The 15,933-nt window shown below is 43.2% G+C and overlaps 1 protein-coding gene across 5 annotated transcripts in view; it reads left to right on the forward strand.

The window, feature by feature from the left end:
- The first annotated feature begins 331 nt into the window (after positions 1–331).
- The window catches only part of hectd4 (HECT domain containing E3 ubiquitin protein ligase 4), a 28,750-nt gene continuing 13,148 nt past the window's right edge, over positions 332–15,933 (forward strand). Inside the window, exons 1-41 of one of the 5 annotated variants that reach the window (XM_085909103.1) lie at positions 332–1,039; positions 3,173–3,726; positions 4,801–4,890; positions 4,976–5,103; positions 5,558–5,666; positions 6,331–6,469; positions 6,541–6,711; positions 6,797–6,860; positions 6,951–6,989; positions 7,067–7,228; positions 7,320–7,433; positions 7,512–7,652; positions 7,766–8,001; positions 8,098–8,240; positions 8,328–8,398; positions 8,482–8,587; positions 8,723–8,843; positions 8,929–9,057; positions 9,308–9,432; positions 9,650–9,803; positions 9,897–9,997; positions 10,082–10,280; positions 10,395–10,514; positions 10,598–10,702; positions 11,141–11,304; positions 11,479–11,724; positions 11,830–12,043; positions 12,141–12,245; positions 12,321–12,409; positions 12,490–12,662; positions 12,768–12,903; positions 12,987–13,131; positions 13,546–13,712; positions 13,776–13,922; positions 14,010–14,194; positions 14,325–14,478; positions 14,562–14,842; positions 14,933–15,119; positions 15,237–15,318; positions 15,402–15,604; positions 15,723–15,858. In XM_085909103.1, coding sequence (XP_085765229.1) covers positions 893–1,039; positions 3,173–3,726; positions 4,801–4,890; positions 4,976–5,103; positions 5,558–5,666; positions 6,331–6,469; positions 6,541–6,711; positions 6,797–6,860; positions 6,951–6,989; positions 7,067–7,228; positions 7,320–7,433; positions 7,512–7,652; positions 7,766–8,001; positions 8,098–8,240; positions 8,328–8,398; positions 8,482–8,587; positions 8,723–8,843; positions 8,929–9,057; positions 9,308–9,432; positions 9,650–9,803; positions 9,897–9,997; positions 10,082–10,280; positions 10,395–10,514; positions 10,598–10,702; positions 11,141–11,304; positions 11,479–11,724; positions 11,830–12,043; positions 12,141–12,245; positions 12,321–12,409; positions 12,490–12,662; positions 12,768–12,903; positions 12,987–13,131; positions 13,546–13,712; positions 13,776–13,922; positions 14,010–14,194; positions 14,325–14,478; positions 14,562–14,842; positions 14,933–15,119; positions 15,237–15,318; positions 15,402–15,604; positions 15,723–15,858 — 6,282 coding nt within the window. In that variant the 5' untranslated portion in view covers positions 332–892. Of the gene's footprint in view, positions 1,040–3,172; positions 3,727–4,800; positions 4,891–4,975; positions 5,104–5,557; positions 5,667–6,330; positions 6,470–6,540; positions 6,712–6,796; positions 6,990–7,066; positions 7,229–7,319; positions 7,434–7,511; positions 7,653–7,765; positions 8,002–8,097; positions 8,241–8,327; positions 8,399–8,481; positions 8,588–8,722; positions 8,844–8,928; positions 9,058–9,307; positions 9,433–9,649; positions 9,804–9,896; positions 9,998–10,081; positions 10,281–10,394; positions 10,515–10,597; positions 10,703–11,140; positions 11,305–11,478; positions 11,725–11,829; positions 12,044–12,140; positions 12,246–12,320; positions 12,410–12,489; positions 12,663–12,767; positions 12,904–12,986; positions 13,132–13,545; positions 13,713–13,775; positions 13,923–14,009; positions 14,195–14,324; positions 14,479–14,561; positions 14,843–14,932; positions 15,120–15,236; positions 15,319–15,401; positions 15,605–15,722; positions 15,859–15,933 lie in introns of all 5 variants that reach the window. The other 4 variants (XM_085909099.1, XM_085909102.1, XM_085909100.1 and 1 more) reach the window with 4 other exon arrangements.

Genomic DNA, 15,933 nt, shown 5'->3' on the forward strand with positions numbered 1-15,933 from the left:
AACACTGAGACCTAGCATCCAGACAATTTGAGAACCTTTTAGTGGCTTTTCCAGACCAATTGAGATCAGGGCTTCTGATACTGTTTGAACCCACAAGAGGCCTTGCTGGCCCTGATGGCTCACCACAGATTTCCCCATCAAGTCATCCATCTTCTCATCCATCTGCTTATCTTATGTGGAATAGTTTAACATTAAAATGAAGGTCAATCATATCATAACAACAACTGCACAGTTGACCCAAAGTTAACTAGTAGTATTGTGTTGTTGAAGTTCTCATACTTGACCCTATGGCCTGCAGTGCATGCTGGGAGGAGCTCGTCGGCCTTGGAAACATGGCGTCGCACTGACAGCTGGGATTCTCATTAACGTCTTCAGCCACCTAGATCGTGGTAGTGCCATACACGAAGATGGTTGAGGTGTCATTTTTCTTACAAAAATTACCGATAACAGATACGGTATTTGTCCCGAGCCGATTGACGTTGTAAAGGCGTGGCGATCGAACGTGTTTAGTGCGAGTGTCACGCCCACTCTGCTCGGAAACGTTAACGAGTCTACGCCGCACGGTAAGCTAGCTCCGCTTTTAGCTAGTCGAGGCAGACGGCTAGCAGTAGCAGTAGCAGCAGTCACTGTTTGCACGGACGGGAAAGGCGCAGGCAGACATGCGTTGTGAGCAGGACCTGTCATCGCTCTCTTTTCACCGTGTGGCTGCGGTCCGCTAGCTTGCAGCCTCGCACGGCGCGTTCTGTCAAACACCGTCGTCAAACCGGCGGACAGGCTTGTCCACATATTGTTTTTTTTTCTACGACAGCCGAAGCCAGGGCGTTTTCTGTCATTCTGACACTGAATTTTTAATGTTCGACTCCTTTTGGCATCACTGTCGGGGGAGAGAGCGATGGGCTCCGGGGCGGTGGACTCATCCCAGTGGCTTTCGGTGAAAGAGGAAACCATTTTTCTCCACGATGGGCTCATTCGGGTCACAGATCTGGCCGAACTCCCCAGTGAAATTGGCGTATCGGAGCAGGGGGACACCGAGCAGGAGGTGAGTCGAGTGTCGAGTCACACGCCCATGACGCGTTTGTCTTTTGTATGTGTTTATCAAGGGGACATGCAACTATGACAGCGGTGGGCTTTGCATTAGCTTCTATGTTGAATGTGCTTTGGGTGTCTGCAGCAACACACCCTTGACGATAACGATAGCGCAAACGTTTGCAACTTTCCCTGCCCTGCTTGTTATCGACCCCCTGTCAAAGTGTTTGTTGTGCGCGTGTTTCCGGTAGTTTCTTTCAGAATAAAAGTATTGGAAGCAACGTTTCATATTTCACATTTATATTTACATAATATGTTCTGTACAATCACTATGGTCTAAATTTGTATAAGCAGCCAGTTTGCTTTGTTAGTGACTTTGTTTTAGGTTTGCGTCTATGATACATATTGGTTGTGTGTTCGTTTTTTAAAAAGAACTTTGTTGCAGAATTACTCATGACTGAATATAATGCAAACTAGATTTTTCAGATGCAATGATGCAAAGTAAAGTTAAGGTAATATTTGTGCTTATTTTCTTGTCCCAATCCAGGTAAAAAAAAAAAAAGCTCTGCCATTTATTTTGAAGGGACAGGATATTGGTACTTAATGGAATCCAGAAGCAATTTCTATTTTCTATTTTGTTTTTATAAGCTGTTATTAGTATTCATAGACTTTAAGAAATCTGTTGTACATTCATATAATAGACTTCAGCACAGTACTACTTCATGCTCGGCTGGTGTCATCATACTAAACTGTGCATTGCATTTTGCTCCATACTCAAGCATACAACACTGACTGACAACAATAGCTTTGACTTTGTGAAATGACTTAAACTTCAGGCTCCAACTAGCCAAAGAGCAGTCTCATTCTGTTAGTTTTCATTTATTTGTCAGGATAAGGCACTAAGCAATTTCTGAATCTGCCATGAATTGCAACACCCAAAAATGAGTCCGCATTTTTTTTTGCATAATCTAGACAAACGTATGAATTAAAAAGCATTTAAGAAGGTGTAGATCCTGTGCAGTCAAGCATGCACCTGTTCTACAGAGGGAGGCGTGGGCCACCATAATGTTGTCTTGAAAATGAGTGGGTAGATGATGCCCTGCCAAATGTGGACGGCAAAGTATATATTGCAAAGTATATATGCTATATAATTTGTTACATTTGAGATTTTTTTCCACAAATCTATACTGTTGGCTATTATTTTTACAAATTATTGCCCAATCTAAAGGCATTGAGAATGGGTTGCTGTTTTTGACGATGCAATGTTAATAATTGAACAATCTAGTTGATTTTGTGCTGACATGTCTTCTGAGATCCAGGCATTTCAATGGAGGGGTGAAGATGAATAGAGTTATGCTGGTTGCTGGACGGATGAACATAATTGTTTTATATTACAGCATGCCCAAATTGAGTTTTGATTGAGCATTATATTTCAGTTCAGCCTTATTGATTTCAAGTGGCTACTTCAAACTGTCTGCAAAGTAACACTTGTAAAACATGTTCCCTAATATCCACAATATATGATATTACATAATTTGCTCTACTCCTCATGATGGGAGACGGGCACAGAAGATCCCTTTCTTAATAAAGTTAAACCAAGAGCATCCTTTGCGTCAACAAAACAGACAGTCTTGCTTAACAGGTCTGTTTTTATACGTTGTTCCCTATTTCTGACCTTATATGCACTCAGTTCACGACATTCATAAATTTGGGGATTTTGTTGTGATGTTAACGTCTAGCAGCAGCAGTAGTCAATTTTTAGAACAAGGCACAAAGGTCCCAGACTCCAATAAAGACTTTTACCGTAACATTAGTAGAGTTAGTGAAATGTAATCAATACAAATTGTGCCTGCTAAATGCTATCATAGTTTTTTTCCCCCCTTGTCCTTCGTTCATAGGCCTCACATTCTAATCGATAGCTGAAATGCTTAAGTGCACATGAAGCACATTATTTCACCATGCTGTGTCAGACTACAATTTCCAAGCGCAAAGAACTACAGACATGATTGTGCTTTTCTCTTGTTTGAATGTCCTCTAGGTTCTTTTGCATTTAAACCCAGCCGTACAAGATGTATCCTCTTGTTTGTTCCTACGTTTGGGTGAAATAGTTTGCAATGTCATTTTCCACCACTGTCCTCCATTCCAGATTCTGACATTTGAGACGAAGAACCCTGCGGAGCTGGCCGAGCGTCTACGCGCAGTCTGTGGGAATCAGAGTAATGCTTACGCCCGCCTGCTGGAATACCGACTCAATGCTCTGCGTGGCCTGTGGGGGGCGCAGCGGCAGCTGGCCCTGGAGGAACAACAGGAGCGAGAAGGGACTGGGGGTGCTGATGAGGAGACCTTGGCCTTGCTCAAAAGACAAGGTCTGCTCCAGCAACCTGAGCAGGCTCCCTTTACCTCCCGTGTGGGCCTGCTGCTGGTCTTCCCCCTTCTACAGTCACAGAGCCGCAGTGACCCGGCGCTCTGCGGCGTCACCGCCGAGGTGCTGCTGTCCTGTCTCCGGGACTGCCAGCCGCTCAGCCTCAGCAAAGAGCCTGCCGACTGCCTGAACGGCCTGGAGGGACTGCTCTGCTCCTGGTTGGAAGATGGTGCTCAGGAGTCCGTCCAAACGCAAAAGGCCACTCAAATGCAGATTCTTCGCACGCCCAGACATCGAGAAAATGCTGCTGCCGCACTGGTTGCACTTGCTTGTGCTCGGTGAGCCCAGAGGCACACACTGCTAAACATGGTTTTGTTTTGTTTTTTCTCTTTTTGCTGTCACACCCTCGAATATTTCCAGTCATCAGTACGTTTTATGGTGCTAGAAGTTCTAGGCTACATTAACGGTGTAAAAGGTTTTGAAATAATTTACCTCGGTCCCATTTATTTATATCGCATAAACCTGGTATTTGAACACGGGTGTGTAGACCTTTTTATATCCACTGTATTTCATAGCCAATGGGTATGTTGCGTACGCTACTTGCAGAAATGCAATCCGATTTAACATCTGATAGGCAAACCGTTGTAATTCGACTAAACCATGCGCAAACATTCTTACCTGTTGTTTAATTTTCAAGGATGATACTTGCACAACTTTTGCTGATGCGCAGAAAGTAGTTCCTATTTCCAACAAATCGAGTTTGACATATTTTGTCTGAATTCGCATGCAATTTGTATGTCCTTGTAACAATTATGCAGAGGTGTGCTTTTGGATGTTGTCTTTGTAGCTATAGCAGCAGGTTATGCCTGCACATGTAGTCTGAGTACGCCTTTATAACCAAAATCGGAAAATCTTATGTCATTGAGCCCGAGCCTGTCAGTTACAGTATGAGGACTTGTGGGCCTGCATGGTGTGAACCGTAAAATTAATCCGTTTGGTACAAGGTGTTTTATATCACCGACTGTCATGTCGGTGTTTTTGTGCGTCAGTCGGAACACTGCTTCAGCTTCTGCTGGTGACAACTGATCTTGACTTGTCAAAACCAGAACCCTCTCCTCTTTTTTTTTTGTTGCGCCTTTATTGAACCGGCAGCTCTTTGTTGTCACAAAGCATTCAGCCCTATTGCTAAATTTACCATTTGGAAGGTGAGAAACAACGCAGAAAAAAGATCAACCGTTGTCAGGCTTGCTTGTCATGATGTCACCACGTTGTAGTGAAGTTAGGCAAATGCGACTTAATCAAAATTAAATTGTAAGTGGTGGTGTTCTTGGTTTTTTTTTTTTTTTTTTTTTTTTGGCTGCTCCTGTTGTTTTTTCGGGGGATAATCTACCAAACCTTTTATTTCCCTCCAGAGGATCTCTAAAGACCTTCATCCACACAGTGCATCTCCTTCAGAAACAATCAGATCTTGGCCAACTCCCAGTGTCAGATGTCCTCTACAGGTGATGCCTTGATGTTTATTCACCACATAATCAACTGTGTAAAGAACTTTCCCCTCTATGGAAGTAACCTTTATTCTGGCTTCAGGCTTTTGCTCTTGGAAGGAGGCCCGGGCTCTTCATCATGCCTGCTCGGTGGGAAACACACCGTGTCGTGGGGTTTTGAGGATATGTTACCTACACCTGATAACTCTGCTGGAGGAGCTGAGAATAAAGGTTTAGACCTGATTAAATTAAATGGTTATTATTACATTATGCTGTTTTTTTGTTGTTGTTTTTTTTTTTAATGCGTTCAACTGTTTTAACCCAATACGTAACAATTTAACACTGCTAAGGACAGGCATTGAGTGTTATGGTGAAACTCAAGGAATATTTATTCAGCAGGGTTTTAAGGGTGAGATACGGACAAGGCAGTGATGACTCATAAAGAAATCAATAAGATGACTTCGCAGAGCAGTAGAAGCTGATCAGGGGTGTACTGTATATCCATAGCAACAATTTTGCATTAACAATACTTTGCAAAGCTAACAATAGATTAACTTAGGCAGTATCGCTGTCAAATCAGTCTAAAGCAACTCGCAGAAAGCATCTTAATTCTCTCATATTGATCCTCCTTTTCAAGACATGTTGTTTTCCCACCTTGTAATTCTTTTTGTCCCCTTTCTCACAGACACCGACCTGGGTCGCTGTCTAGCCACAGACGGGCTCTATCTGTACACCACTAACTCCTCTGGGAGAGGACTCAGTAAGCTCGGTTCTGGCTTACACGGAACACTGAGGTAATACGACACTTGGCTTTATTCTACAGCATCCTAAGAAAAGAGTGAGATGCTAAATATATCTGTCATCTCATTCATCCCAATAATGTCTGCATTCTTTCCTGTATGTTTCTAAATAGATATCTGGCTGGTTGGAGGCATGTCCCGTCTGAATAGCTTTAATTGATTAGTTGATGGGTCACCAAGGCACTGTTGCACTTGCATTATTTTACACAATGATGGTTGGATTCAATTTACATTGATATTTTCAGTGGATTCTGAAATGAGCTCATTCGATGTTAAACAAACCTCTGTCATTTAATGAGTCCTGCTTGGAATCAACTTGTGTTAGTTCCTTCTGTCAGTTCATCATCTTGGGCCACTGTCTTTCGTTGAATAGTGACAGAAACCCTATCCCATACTAGATGAGCTCAAACAGGCATTTTTCTGTTTCTTGGGTAATAGCCAGATGTTCCAACACCTTGATGATTTCAATATTTTGTGGGTTTGTAGTCTTATATTAAGGTTTCTGTTGTCATTATTTCATCCTTTCAAAAATATATTTAAAAAAAAAAAAAATGCCTAACTAGCAATGGGCTGGTGTGGAATGAGTTTGTGGCAGGTAATGAAAGTGAGCTGTCATCACAAAGTGCAAAAATGAAAGCTCTTGCATGTGTTTGTGCAGGGGTTTTGTTTACTGTCGAAATGAGGAGTTGGATTCTGGCTGGGTGGTGTACAGCAGCGCTCGCCTTCTCCATCGCCCTTCTGCCTTTGATGCCAAGCCTCATCAGCTGTGCCAGGTCATTGACCCCTTCACGTTACAGGTAATTCTCCGTCAAATCGGCCAACATGAAACCCGGGAAAATGAATGATTTAATCACACCGCTGTTTTTAGGTTTGTCAGATTGTCCCCATGCCAGCCCATCACTTTCCAGTGGGTAGCAGCATGACTACGCTGCATCTCTGCTCAGATGGAACCTACCTATATTGGGTGTGGTCCCCGGCCAGTCTCAACGAGAAGACACAGAAGGGCCACTCCGTCTTCATGGATGTCTTTCACCTTTCCGTGAGTCATTTCTCGCCGCGATTTTGACTGTATTACTAGATTTGTTTGTGATTTGAGGGGTTCTCCGCTTTTGTTCACAATACAGACACAGACAGGGCTGTGTATTGCACACATCTTGCAGGAGAGAGTTATTCTGACTCGCAAAGAAGGCGAGTCTTCCAAGTGCTTGAATGAGCTTCTTTTGAGTCGAATGTCTCGCTTCCGGGCCTCACATTCTGCCACGTTGGCTGCTCTCACAGGCTCTACCATCACAAACACTGTCAAAGAGGAGCAGTCTGGTAATCAATCATCTCAACATGCAAAATATGTATTATATTTATTGTTATTTGCATCATATCTCTCCTCCTCACTATAGCTGTCAACACAAGCTGTGGACTCCCCTTGAAGACTCTGAGGAAGACTCCAATGTATGTGTGTGGAACATACTTAGTGATGCTAGTCCCACCTCCTGGTGTATCTGGGAGCTCTGCGACACGCTCACTGTTTGGAGGTGCCAGCAGTCTGTCCTCGCTGAAAAGTAGGAGCACATTCGCACTGTTTTTGTTACTAATATTTTTATTTTTAATACGGCAAGTGCTTTCCTCTAAAGTATCCGCTTGTTATTTCAGTATTAACCTCTAGTTTAGTCTTCAACCTTGCTGACGGCCAATTCAGCAGCCGGGCTGACCTCATTGATGCTCCTGGCAGTTCCCTCGGCAGAGGAGCTCAGGTGGCAGGACTGGGTGAGTGATATTGCTGTCCCCAATGAGTGTTGGAATGTAAATAAAACTAAGTGCTTTGTTATTGTGTGGCCTTTTAAGGAGCTTGTTATGATGCAAGGAACAACTTGATCTGGACTTGCTCGAGCGATTACATTGATCAGTGGTGTAACCCGGGCAATCAGGCCTTTCATCATGTGTGCCACAGGTTGGGTGTGAGCCATGTCATAAACGAACCCAAAGGTTGGAATATAGCACTTAAAGCCATGCTATCAGTGTTGCATGCTGTAGTAAATCACAAATCTCAACTTTTCTTTCATTATTGTTATTTTAATTTTTTCCCCCCTTTTTTGCAGAAGAAATGGTGCACACGAGCGAGGTGATCAACCAGCTTCTTCATCATGTAGGTGCCATGTGTGTCCACCAGCTTAACCTGCTAGCAACTAGCAGTAACAGCCTGCCCCTGGGTGCCCTACTGGGTAAACAACATCCTATCGAGGCCAGTCACTTCAGCAGTATCTGTGACATCATGGAGAAGGCAATGGTCAGCGGAGATACCAGCATCATCCGCTGTGTTTTGGTAGTCTTCCAGGTTTGTTTTCTGTGACTTTTCACCAAGACGTTTTAGTCACTGTCTTCATTTGATTTGTTTTCAAATGATCTTTTGAACCTGGTTTGTTTTCTCCAGGTCGTATTTAGGTTCTTCAATCCGCAGTCGGAGCAGAACAGGGAAAGCGTGCGTAGGGCAGGCCTGCTCTTGTGGCAGCTACTAATGGCTCCAGTGGATCAAATAGGGGCTGAGATTCAGAGAGAGGTTTGCCTGGCCATCAGGTAAATATGATTTTATTTGAAATATAATGTAAGCCATAATAAATGAAAGATATCTATTTGTTTCTCACCATTTCTGTTTCTCTGCAGCTCAGGCCTGAATACTTTGTATCAGGGGGAGGCTGAACTCAATAAATTGCTGAAACTTGTTCTAAGTGAAGGTGCTTAAATAAGATGATTTTAAATGAGCCAGAATGCCAGTGTCCTTTCGAAGTAAACAATTAGTTTATTATTTGATTCTCAGGTGAAAGAAACAGTGGGCTGTCTCAGCTTCGAGATGTCATCCTCACCAATATGGCTGACCAACTGCAGAAAAATAGGTTTGGAAGTGAAGAAGATGACCACTATAGGTGAGCGGTAACTTTGCATCCATATGGTACCACCTTTTTTAGTGTGTGGTGTGGAATCTATTCAAGTTTTATTGAGACGTAGATCGAAAATAGTTCATCATGCTTAAGAGCCTAAAAAAAAGCTCTTTCCAACAGGCTGAGTGATGACCTTCTGCAGTGTATACTCAAAACCGTGGTTCGGGAATCCTGCCTTCTCATTACCAAATGTCAAACGGTCGCTCGAGATGACTTCCAGAAGCTACTTTCCACAGTGCCAGTATGCTTATTACAGTCTGTTCAAAGAATACAAGTTTTGCTTTTCTGTGCTGATACCAGTCTGAGATGTCACTCCTTCCTCGTAGGTGGTTTCCCCTTGTCTGCGCTACCTCATGGCTGTTCAGAACCACCTACTCAGTAACACCATTCTTATTCGTCCAGATGATAGTGACGACAGTGACAGCTCCCTACAAGGGGAAACAATGAAGGTACAGGTAAACATCCCCTTTAAATACCCCTTCCTCGTCTAATGGAATGCTCTTATAAGTTTCGGATGCTGAGTTGTATTTTCAAATTGTGGTTGGTGATACAAGTGCAAAGAACATACTCTTATTCAACTCTGGTTATGTTGTTGTTGAGTGTTTATTTAAACTGGAAAGATCACAGTGAAGCTATAAATATTGGATACAAAATCTTTGAAGCAGAGTTACCGAAGTGTGGGCCTTTTCTCTGTGGTGTCCTCAGGAGCTTCAAGGCAGCATTCTCTCCTTAGCAACCAAGATCCTGGTGGGATGTGATGAGGCACTGGAGACGCTTCAGCAAGTGACAACAGCGCTCATTAACAGTGAGATCCCTGACAAGGAAACCAGGTGAGTTTTTTTTTTTTTTTAAACTTCCGAATCTATCCTCCATTTCAAGGATTCCATTAAATGGCAGAAATGTGCCTTTAAAGTTGCTTCCATGGCATGTGAACTCACATAATCATAATACACTTCTTTTTTTTTTGCACGAACGCTGATGAGAAGTAAACTAGGACAATGCTATAATACTGTAGAACCTACATCCTTTGCCCTTGTTACTCCAAAGGTTGAAAGGTCTGGAGCAGGTAACAAAGGCCACCATGCTTGGGCACTTATTGCCCGTGTTGCTGACCACTCTGATGCACCCCAACCTGCAGACCCTAACGCTAGCTGATGCGCTCATGCCTCAGTTAGTGCAGTTAGTTTTATACACCAGTCAGGTTAGTCAATATTTGTATTGTATTAAAAAAAAATAAAAAAATCAATCCTCTCGTGAAATGACAAATATTTTCTTCCTTTTGTTTTCTTCCCAGACTGCTCTGTTACTAAAGACTCAGTCTCCACTTTTCTCAGACGAGTCACTTATGGGTGGCTGTGTTGGGCAAGGGATGAAGACCTCTGTTGCTGATGACAAGTATGTTCTATAATAACATTGCTGCGTGGATGAATGACAGCTGTTAAGTAAGATGGATTTGAGAAAATCCCTGTCCTTTACTAGAATCCTTGATGAACGTGAGGAGCCCGGATTCCTGACAGGACTGAAGATCCCTGCCCCTTGGGCTGCTGGTAAAACTGTGGAGACTGTGCATCCTGTGAGAGACAACTATAAATTCAAGGAGACAGTTCACATTCCAGGGGCTCGCTGTTTGTACCTTCGCTTTGATTCACGCTGTTCTTCGCAATATGACTATGACAAGGTGTTTATTAACACAAAACACAGTGAAAATGATTCATTGCAGTACATTATCATAAACACCGTTTTCATATTTTGCCTGCTGTTTGTAACTAGTCTTTATTTTTCTTCTACTTAGTTGGTTATTTATGCCGGTCCCAACACTAATAGTCGTAAAGTAACAGAATATGGAGGAAACACTCTGGGATATGGCAGTCGCAGTGTTTTGGGGACAGGATGGCCCAAAGATCTTGTCAAGGTAATAGAAGCTGTGTTCAAAACGTGCACGGTGAACTGTCCGCAATCTTAGTCTCACTGCATGCATTTGTTATCTCTCTTTAGGTTGAAGGTGACACAGTGACCTTTTCTTTCGAAATGAGAAGTGGACGAGAGCACAACACTCCTGATAAAGCCATGTGGGGGTTTTCTTGCACTGTCAGAGCGCAGGTAAAACATCGGCATATTGTCGGAATCCTTAAATTTAGTAGACCTGTCTCTATTTATTTTAATATATAAAGGTCCACTCATTATAATCTATAATTCAGGAAAATTGTAACTCTCATTCAAATTCCCATTTTTGTGTTGCGCATAGCACAGAACCAGACCACATGCAGACATGTGAGGAAAGAAGTCAGAGAAAGTTGCACACTAATAATGCTGCACCTCTTGACCTGTGTGGTGAGGATGGTGTTTTGCTCAGAGGCCTCTGAATAGCAGCCAGAAAGCAGACTGGCATTTCTCACTCACTTACTAGAACACATAATTGTCTGCAGCGGGATTTGAACTGTGACCCTTCAGCTCCAATTAAAGCCCAGGTCATTGCAGATGAGCTTTTACCGTCCCATTGCATGCAAAATATTTTTCTTCTTGATGTCATCTTTTCAGGAGTCATCTGAGGATGTCTCGGGAGGCCTCCCTTTCCTGGCAGACCTGGCACTTGGTCTGTCGGTACTCGCTTGCTCAATGCTGCGCATCCTATACAATGGGCCTGAGGTGACAAGAGAGGAGGACGCCTGTAATGATTTGCTGTGCTCAAAGCTTCTGCAAAGGTGATGCATCAAATAGTCAGATTTTTTTGACATTTGAATTTGAATTTTATCAAATGAGTACGTTTCATGAATTTTAACACAAGATAAATCACATTTAAGCACCTTTTGTTACGCTGTCATCCATATCTCTAAGGAAAGATTTTCTCAAAATGTCGATAAATTCTTTTTCCTAAGGTGTCAGTGGCAGGTAGAGGCAAACGGCGCACTCTCTCCTGCTCTCACTCCAAGTCCTTCACCACTGCCACTAACCATCGAGGAGGACCGTGAATTCACCTACCCTGCCGATGTGCTCATTCCTCCTCCGGGTTTTACATCTGGCGCCCACTTCGACTTGCCACGCATACGCCTCCCTCCAGGCATCATGGGAAAGTTGCGAGAGGTGTCTGGAAGAGCTCGCCCACAGTTTCGTCCAAGCATTAAGTAAGAACTGTATGCAAACAATGCAGTGTTTTGTTTTATAACATTCTGCTTTCTACATGTTTTGGTTTATATTGAAATCTTGTCATTATGTAATCATTTCATAAGCAACTGTTTCAATCCTGAAAGAGAGGTGATCCGGCCAGATGTCATGGAGGAGGTTATAGTGTCTTGTGTCATAAAGCATCTCAGCTTGGTGGATGGTCTGCAGTCACTTGTCAACTACCAGTACCGTGAAGACCACACAGAGGAATTTGACCTGGTCTGTAAGATCATGGCAGAGACCTTTAAGAAAATCAACGCGATGGAACGTCAACTGCAGGTAAGCATTTTTTTTTTTAAGAGATAAAGAGGGAGAGCAAGCAGACAATGTATAATTATTTGAAATGTCTTGACATTATTTTACATGTTTGATGCAGAGTGTCGCAGAATTGGAGCAGAAGTGGCAGAATGAGGTAGAGGAGGCCCAGCAGGGAAAGCTGGATAACAACACTCCTTTCTTTCATGACTACCACTTCTTTGAGGTATCCCGCCGGACAATGCATTTCATACATTACTATAATTTGATACTCAATTTTTCCCTCTATGGTTTTTGTCAGAATAAGATTAAAGAGCTGGAACTACTTTGCTCCCTGAAAGATGTCCCCCTTGATTATAGCGACTTGGAAAATGTTGTCCTTGGATTGAGGCAAGACTATTAAAAACCAGTAGTTTATGACAGTATTACATCGTCTGTCATCAACATCACTTTTATATCTGCGCCAACAGGGAGAGGTTCTTTCACGAGGTAAACACCATGCACCTTAAAAGCAGCACGCCACTTCCTAAAACTAAAGCACTTGTGAAGAGTCTGATGAACCGTACAGAGCTACTGCTACATGTTACCATTGCACCACATTGCAGAAGCTTAACCACCACACCTGCTGGAACACCAGGCCAAGGTAGATGTCTAATCCTCAATCAAGTATCTAAACTACATTTCTTTGTTTCATTCTTTCAGTGTTGGACAGTGTTTTTTTTTTCCTCTTATCTTTTTTTTTTACTAGCTTCCAAGTCTGTATCAGACGCCAAGGCTGCCATCTCCGTTGTGAAGCAGCCAGTCTTCCTGCGCAGCATGTCTGCACCCTCTGATTTAGAGATGATTGCTAACCAAGATCTGGAGTTCACGCATGCTGCGCAAAGGTACCTTTTGATTTTGTTTGATGGATTAAGCCTAAAAAAATAAATGTTCATCTTTTGCGCTGGGGGTGTCTTTTATTTTGAAGGAGGCGACATCACCCCACCAGTCATCGTAGCAGCTCATTTACACTGCTGCAATCTCTGGTGGTTGAAGACAGCGGAGACAAGCCAACATATAGCGTTCTCCTGGGTCAGCTCTTTGCATTTATCGGCACTACACCTGATCAAGCTGTAAGTCTATTAGTTAATAATTTTCTCACGTTTCTTATCGTAACCGGAAATGCATGCACTAAGATGACTATTGGCCAGAGTTGGAAAGAGTGCCCACATCTCCCGATCAGAGTAGAAGTACAGTCTTCTAATTAGCGATCCTAAAACTCGTTGGAAACCCTAACCGTGGTTTAAAACCCTAGTCGGAAACCCTAACCCTAGTTTGAAACCCTAATTAGCGATCCTAAAACTGGTTGGAAACCCTAACCCTAGTTTGAAACACCAGTGATAACAATGTGTAGTAGGGGGTAAAAGTAAAAAAAAAAAAATCTGAAAAAACCCCAACGCTGAATTATAGGTAAAAAATAAAAAAATCAACTTAATTACAGGATTATTCCAACATTCACTGTCAAACATCAATTTTTTTTTTTTTAGGTATCAAGCAGCAGTTTCCTGTCTGCTGCGCAGACACGATGGCGCCGTGGGAGTACACGAAAACAGGCGCTTGTCCATATGAGAGAGCTGCTCACTGCTGCGGTCCGAGTGGGTGGGGTCACGCACTTGGTTGGTCCTGTAACTATGGTATTGCAAGGAGGCCCAAGGTAAAAGGATGCTACAACACTGCTCTGTTTCCACTGTCTATTAAATCTCTTGAATGTGTGCAGGATTGAGGAGCTGACCTGTGGCGGAATGGTTGAGCAGGTGCAGGAGGCCTTTGGGGAGACAATGACGTCTGTCGTGTCTCTTTGCGCTCGCTACCCCATTGCTTGTGCCAACAGTATTGGCTTGCTTTGCACAATACCCTACACAAGGCAAGATTTATCATCTGGCCCATTGTCCCCCCCTCATATCCTTGGCTCAGATTAGTCACCGTAGTCATTTTATTTGTCTTTCTATAGGAGCGAAGAGCAGTGCCTAGTTCGGAGTGGGTTGGTTCAGCTCATGGATAGCTTGTGTAGCTTGAGTGGTCAAAGAGAGTGCAGCTCAAATGAGAAGCAGACCAAAAAGCAGAAGGTAGCCACCATGGCCTGGGCTGCTTTTCAGGTGCTTGCGAACCGCTGCATTGAGTGGGAGAAAGTGGAAGGTAAAAAGGATTACAAAGAAGTATAACCTTTATTTAATGATGGCAATATCTTGTTCTTTTTCAATTGTTGTCTCAGGTGATTGTTTTTTTTTTAGCAGAATATTTTTTTTTCTGTTTTACTATCTTATAGGTGGCTCGACAGATGGAGTACATTCCGGTTTGGCTCGACAGGTGTCCAGTTTGTTAACCAATCATCTGGCCAGAGCTACCGAGTGCTGTGGGAATCAAGCAGCTGGCAATGATGCCTTGCAAGATGTGCTCAGTCTTCTCAATGATCTTTCTAGGTAAGTTGTGTTTTGTAGTTATGGACTTATACTATGCCTGTGAGTGTATTTATACAACAAATGTATTTTACATTTCATTCCAGGAGTCACATAGGAAAAGCTATCCTGAGCCAACCAGCCTGTGTTTCGAAGCTCTTGTCTTTGTTGCTTGACCAGAGACCTTCCCCAAAGCTGGTGCTCATCATCCTGCAGCTTTGTCGAGCAGCCTTACCTCTCATGAGCGTGGAGGACTGTGGCAACGTGGCCCTACCATCATGGAGCTTTTCTATGAACACGCTCGATACAGAGCAACAAGATGCTAATGACCCTGCCTCGCGCATCGCTGCCTTGCTGCTCGCCAAGCTGGCAGACTATGTAGTACCAGGTTTGTCTCTCATCGTTGACAAACAATAGAACATTGCTAAATAATACATGAGATAAGTATGTATGACTGATGTCATCAACTTCTCACCAGGTTGCCAGACCTTGTTGTCACCCAGCTCTTCTGAGCCAGACACAAGTCTGTCTCGAGCCAGTTCCAAAGGAGCCCTGAAGACTGACGATATTGGAGAAGAAGGTGAAGCAGTTGATGGTAAACTATCTATTTTCATCCACAAGAGAGAAGACCAGTCATCGCATGAGGTTCTTCAACCACTTTTAAGGTAAAATCTCTCTTGAAAGTTATCCTAGTAAACTTGGTGAACATTTTCTGGTTTCACAGTTTTTAGCCTTCTCAAGATTTTCTGAATGTGTGTATTCTCTCTCTTTCTAAAATGTAGCAGTTCAGAGGGACGTCCCTTTCGCCTTGGCACCGGTGCAAATATGGAAAAGGTTGTCAAAATGGACAGAGATATGACCAAAGTAAGACCTACTCTGATTTTTTATTTTTTTTTCCCCCCCTTTCCCGGTTCTAAACTCTACCATTTTTTAAATTTTTTTTTAAGAGTGGACACTGTGAGGTGATCACAGAGGAAGCATCTGCTGCTCTGAGGAAGGCCACTAAGTGGGCTCAGTCTGGTCTGATCGTGAGTGTTGGTCCGCCGGTGGAGACTGTGACTCAAGAGGCCGCCGGAGGCATAACGGCTGGCGACAAGAAGAAAACTGCCCAAACATCTGCTTGCAGGGACAGGAACACTGAGCTGGCCAGGTACCGTGACCATGTCTGGAAGCATTAATATCTTGTGTATAACCTTAGTAACTAATATTTTGGATAAAACGAATCAGCGTGATCTCAAGCGACTAACTGAAAATCACGTCTTTTACAGGTCAGACCCTGTTAGGCCATTCATCAGTGGGCATGTTGCCAACAGTATGGCTGCTGAGGTTATTGCTCTGTTGCATAGTCTACTTACTGCCCCGGAGTCAAACACTGCTCAAATCTGGACAAGCACTGCTGAAAAAGTAAATTTTACTCACTACTTGTGATCTTAGTAAATCAGGACGTCCATTTTAAATCTTTCTACTTTCTGTCTACTT

Source organism: Syngnathus leptorhynchus, chromosome 4 (genome assembly GCF_054491065.1).
Source record: "Syngnathus leptorhynchus isolate UIUO chromosome 4, UIUO_Slep, whole genome shotgun sequence".
NCBI classification, from domain to species: domain Eukaryota; kingdom Metazoa; phylum Chordata; class Actinopteri; order Syngnathiformes; family Syngnathidae; genus Syngnathus; species Syngnathus leptorhynchus.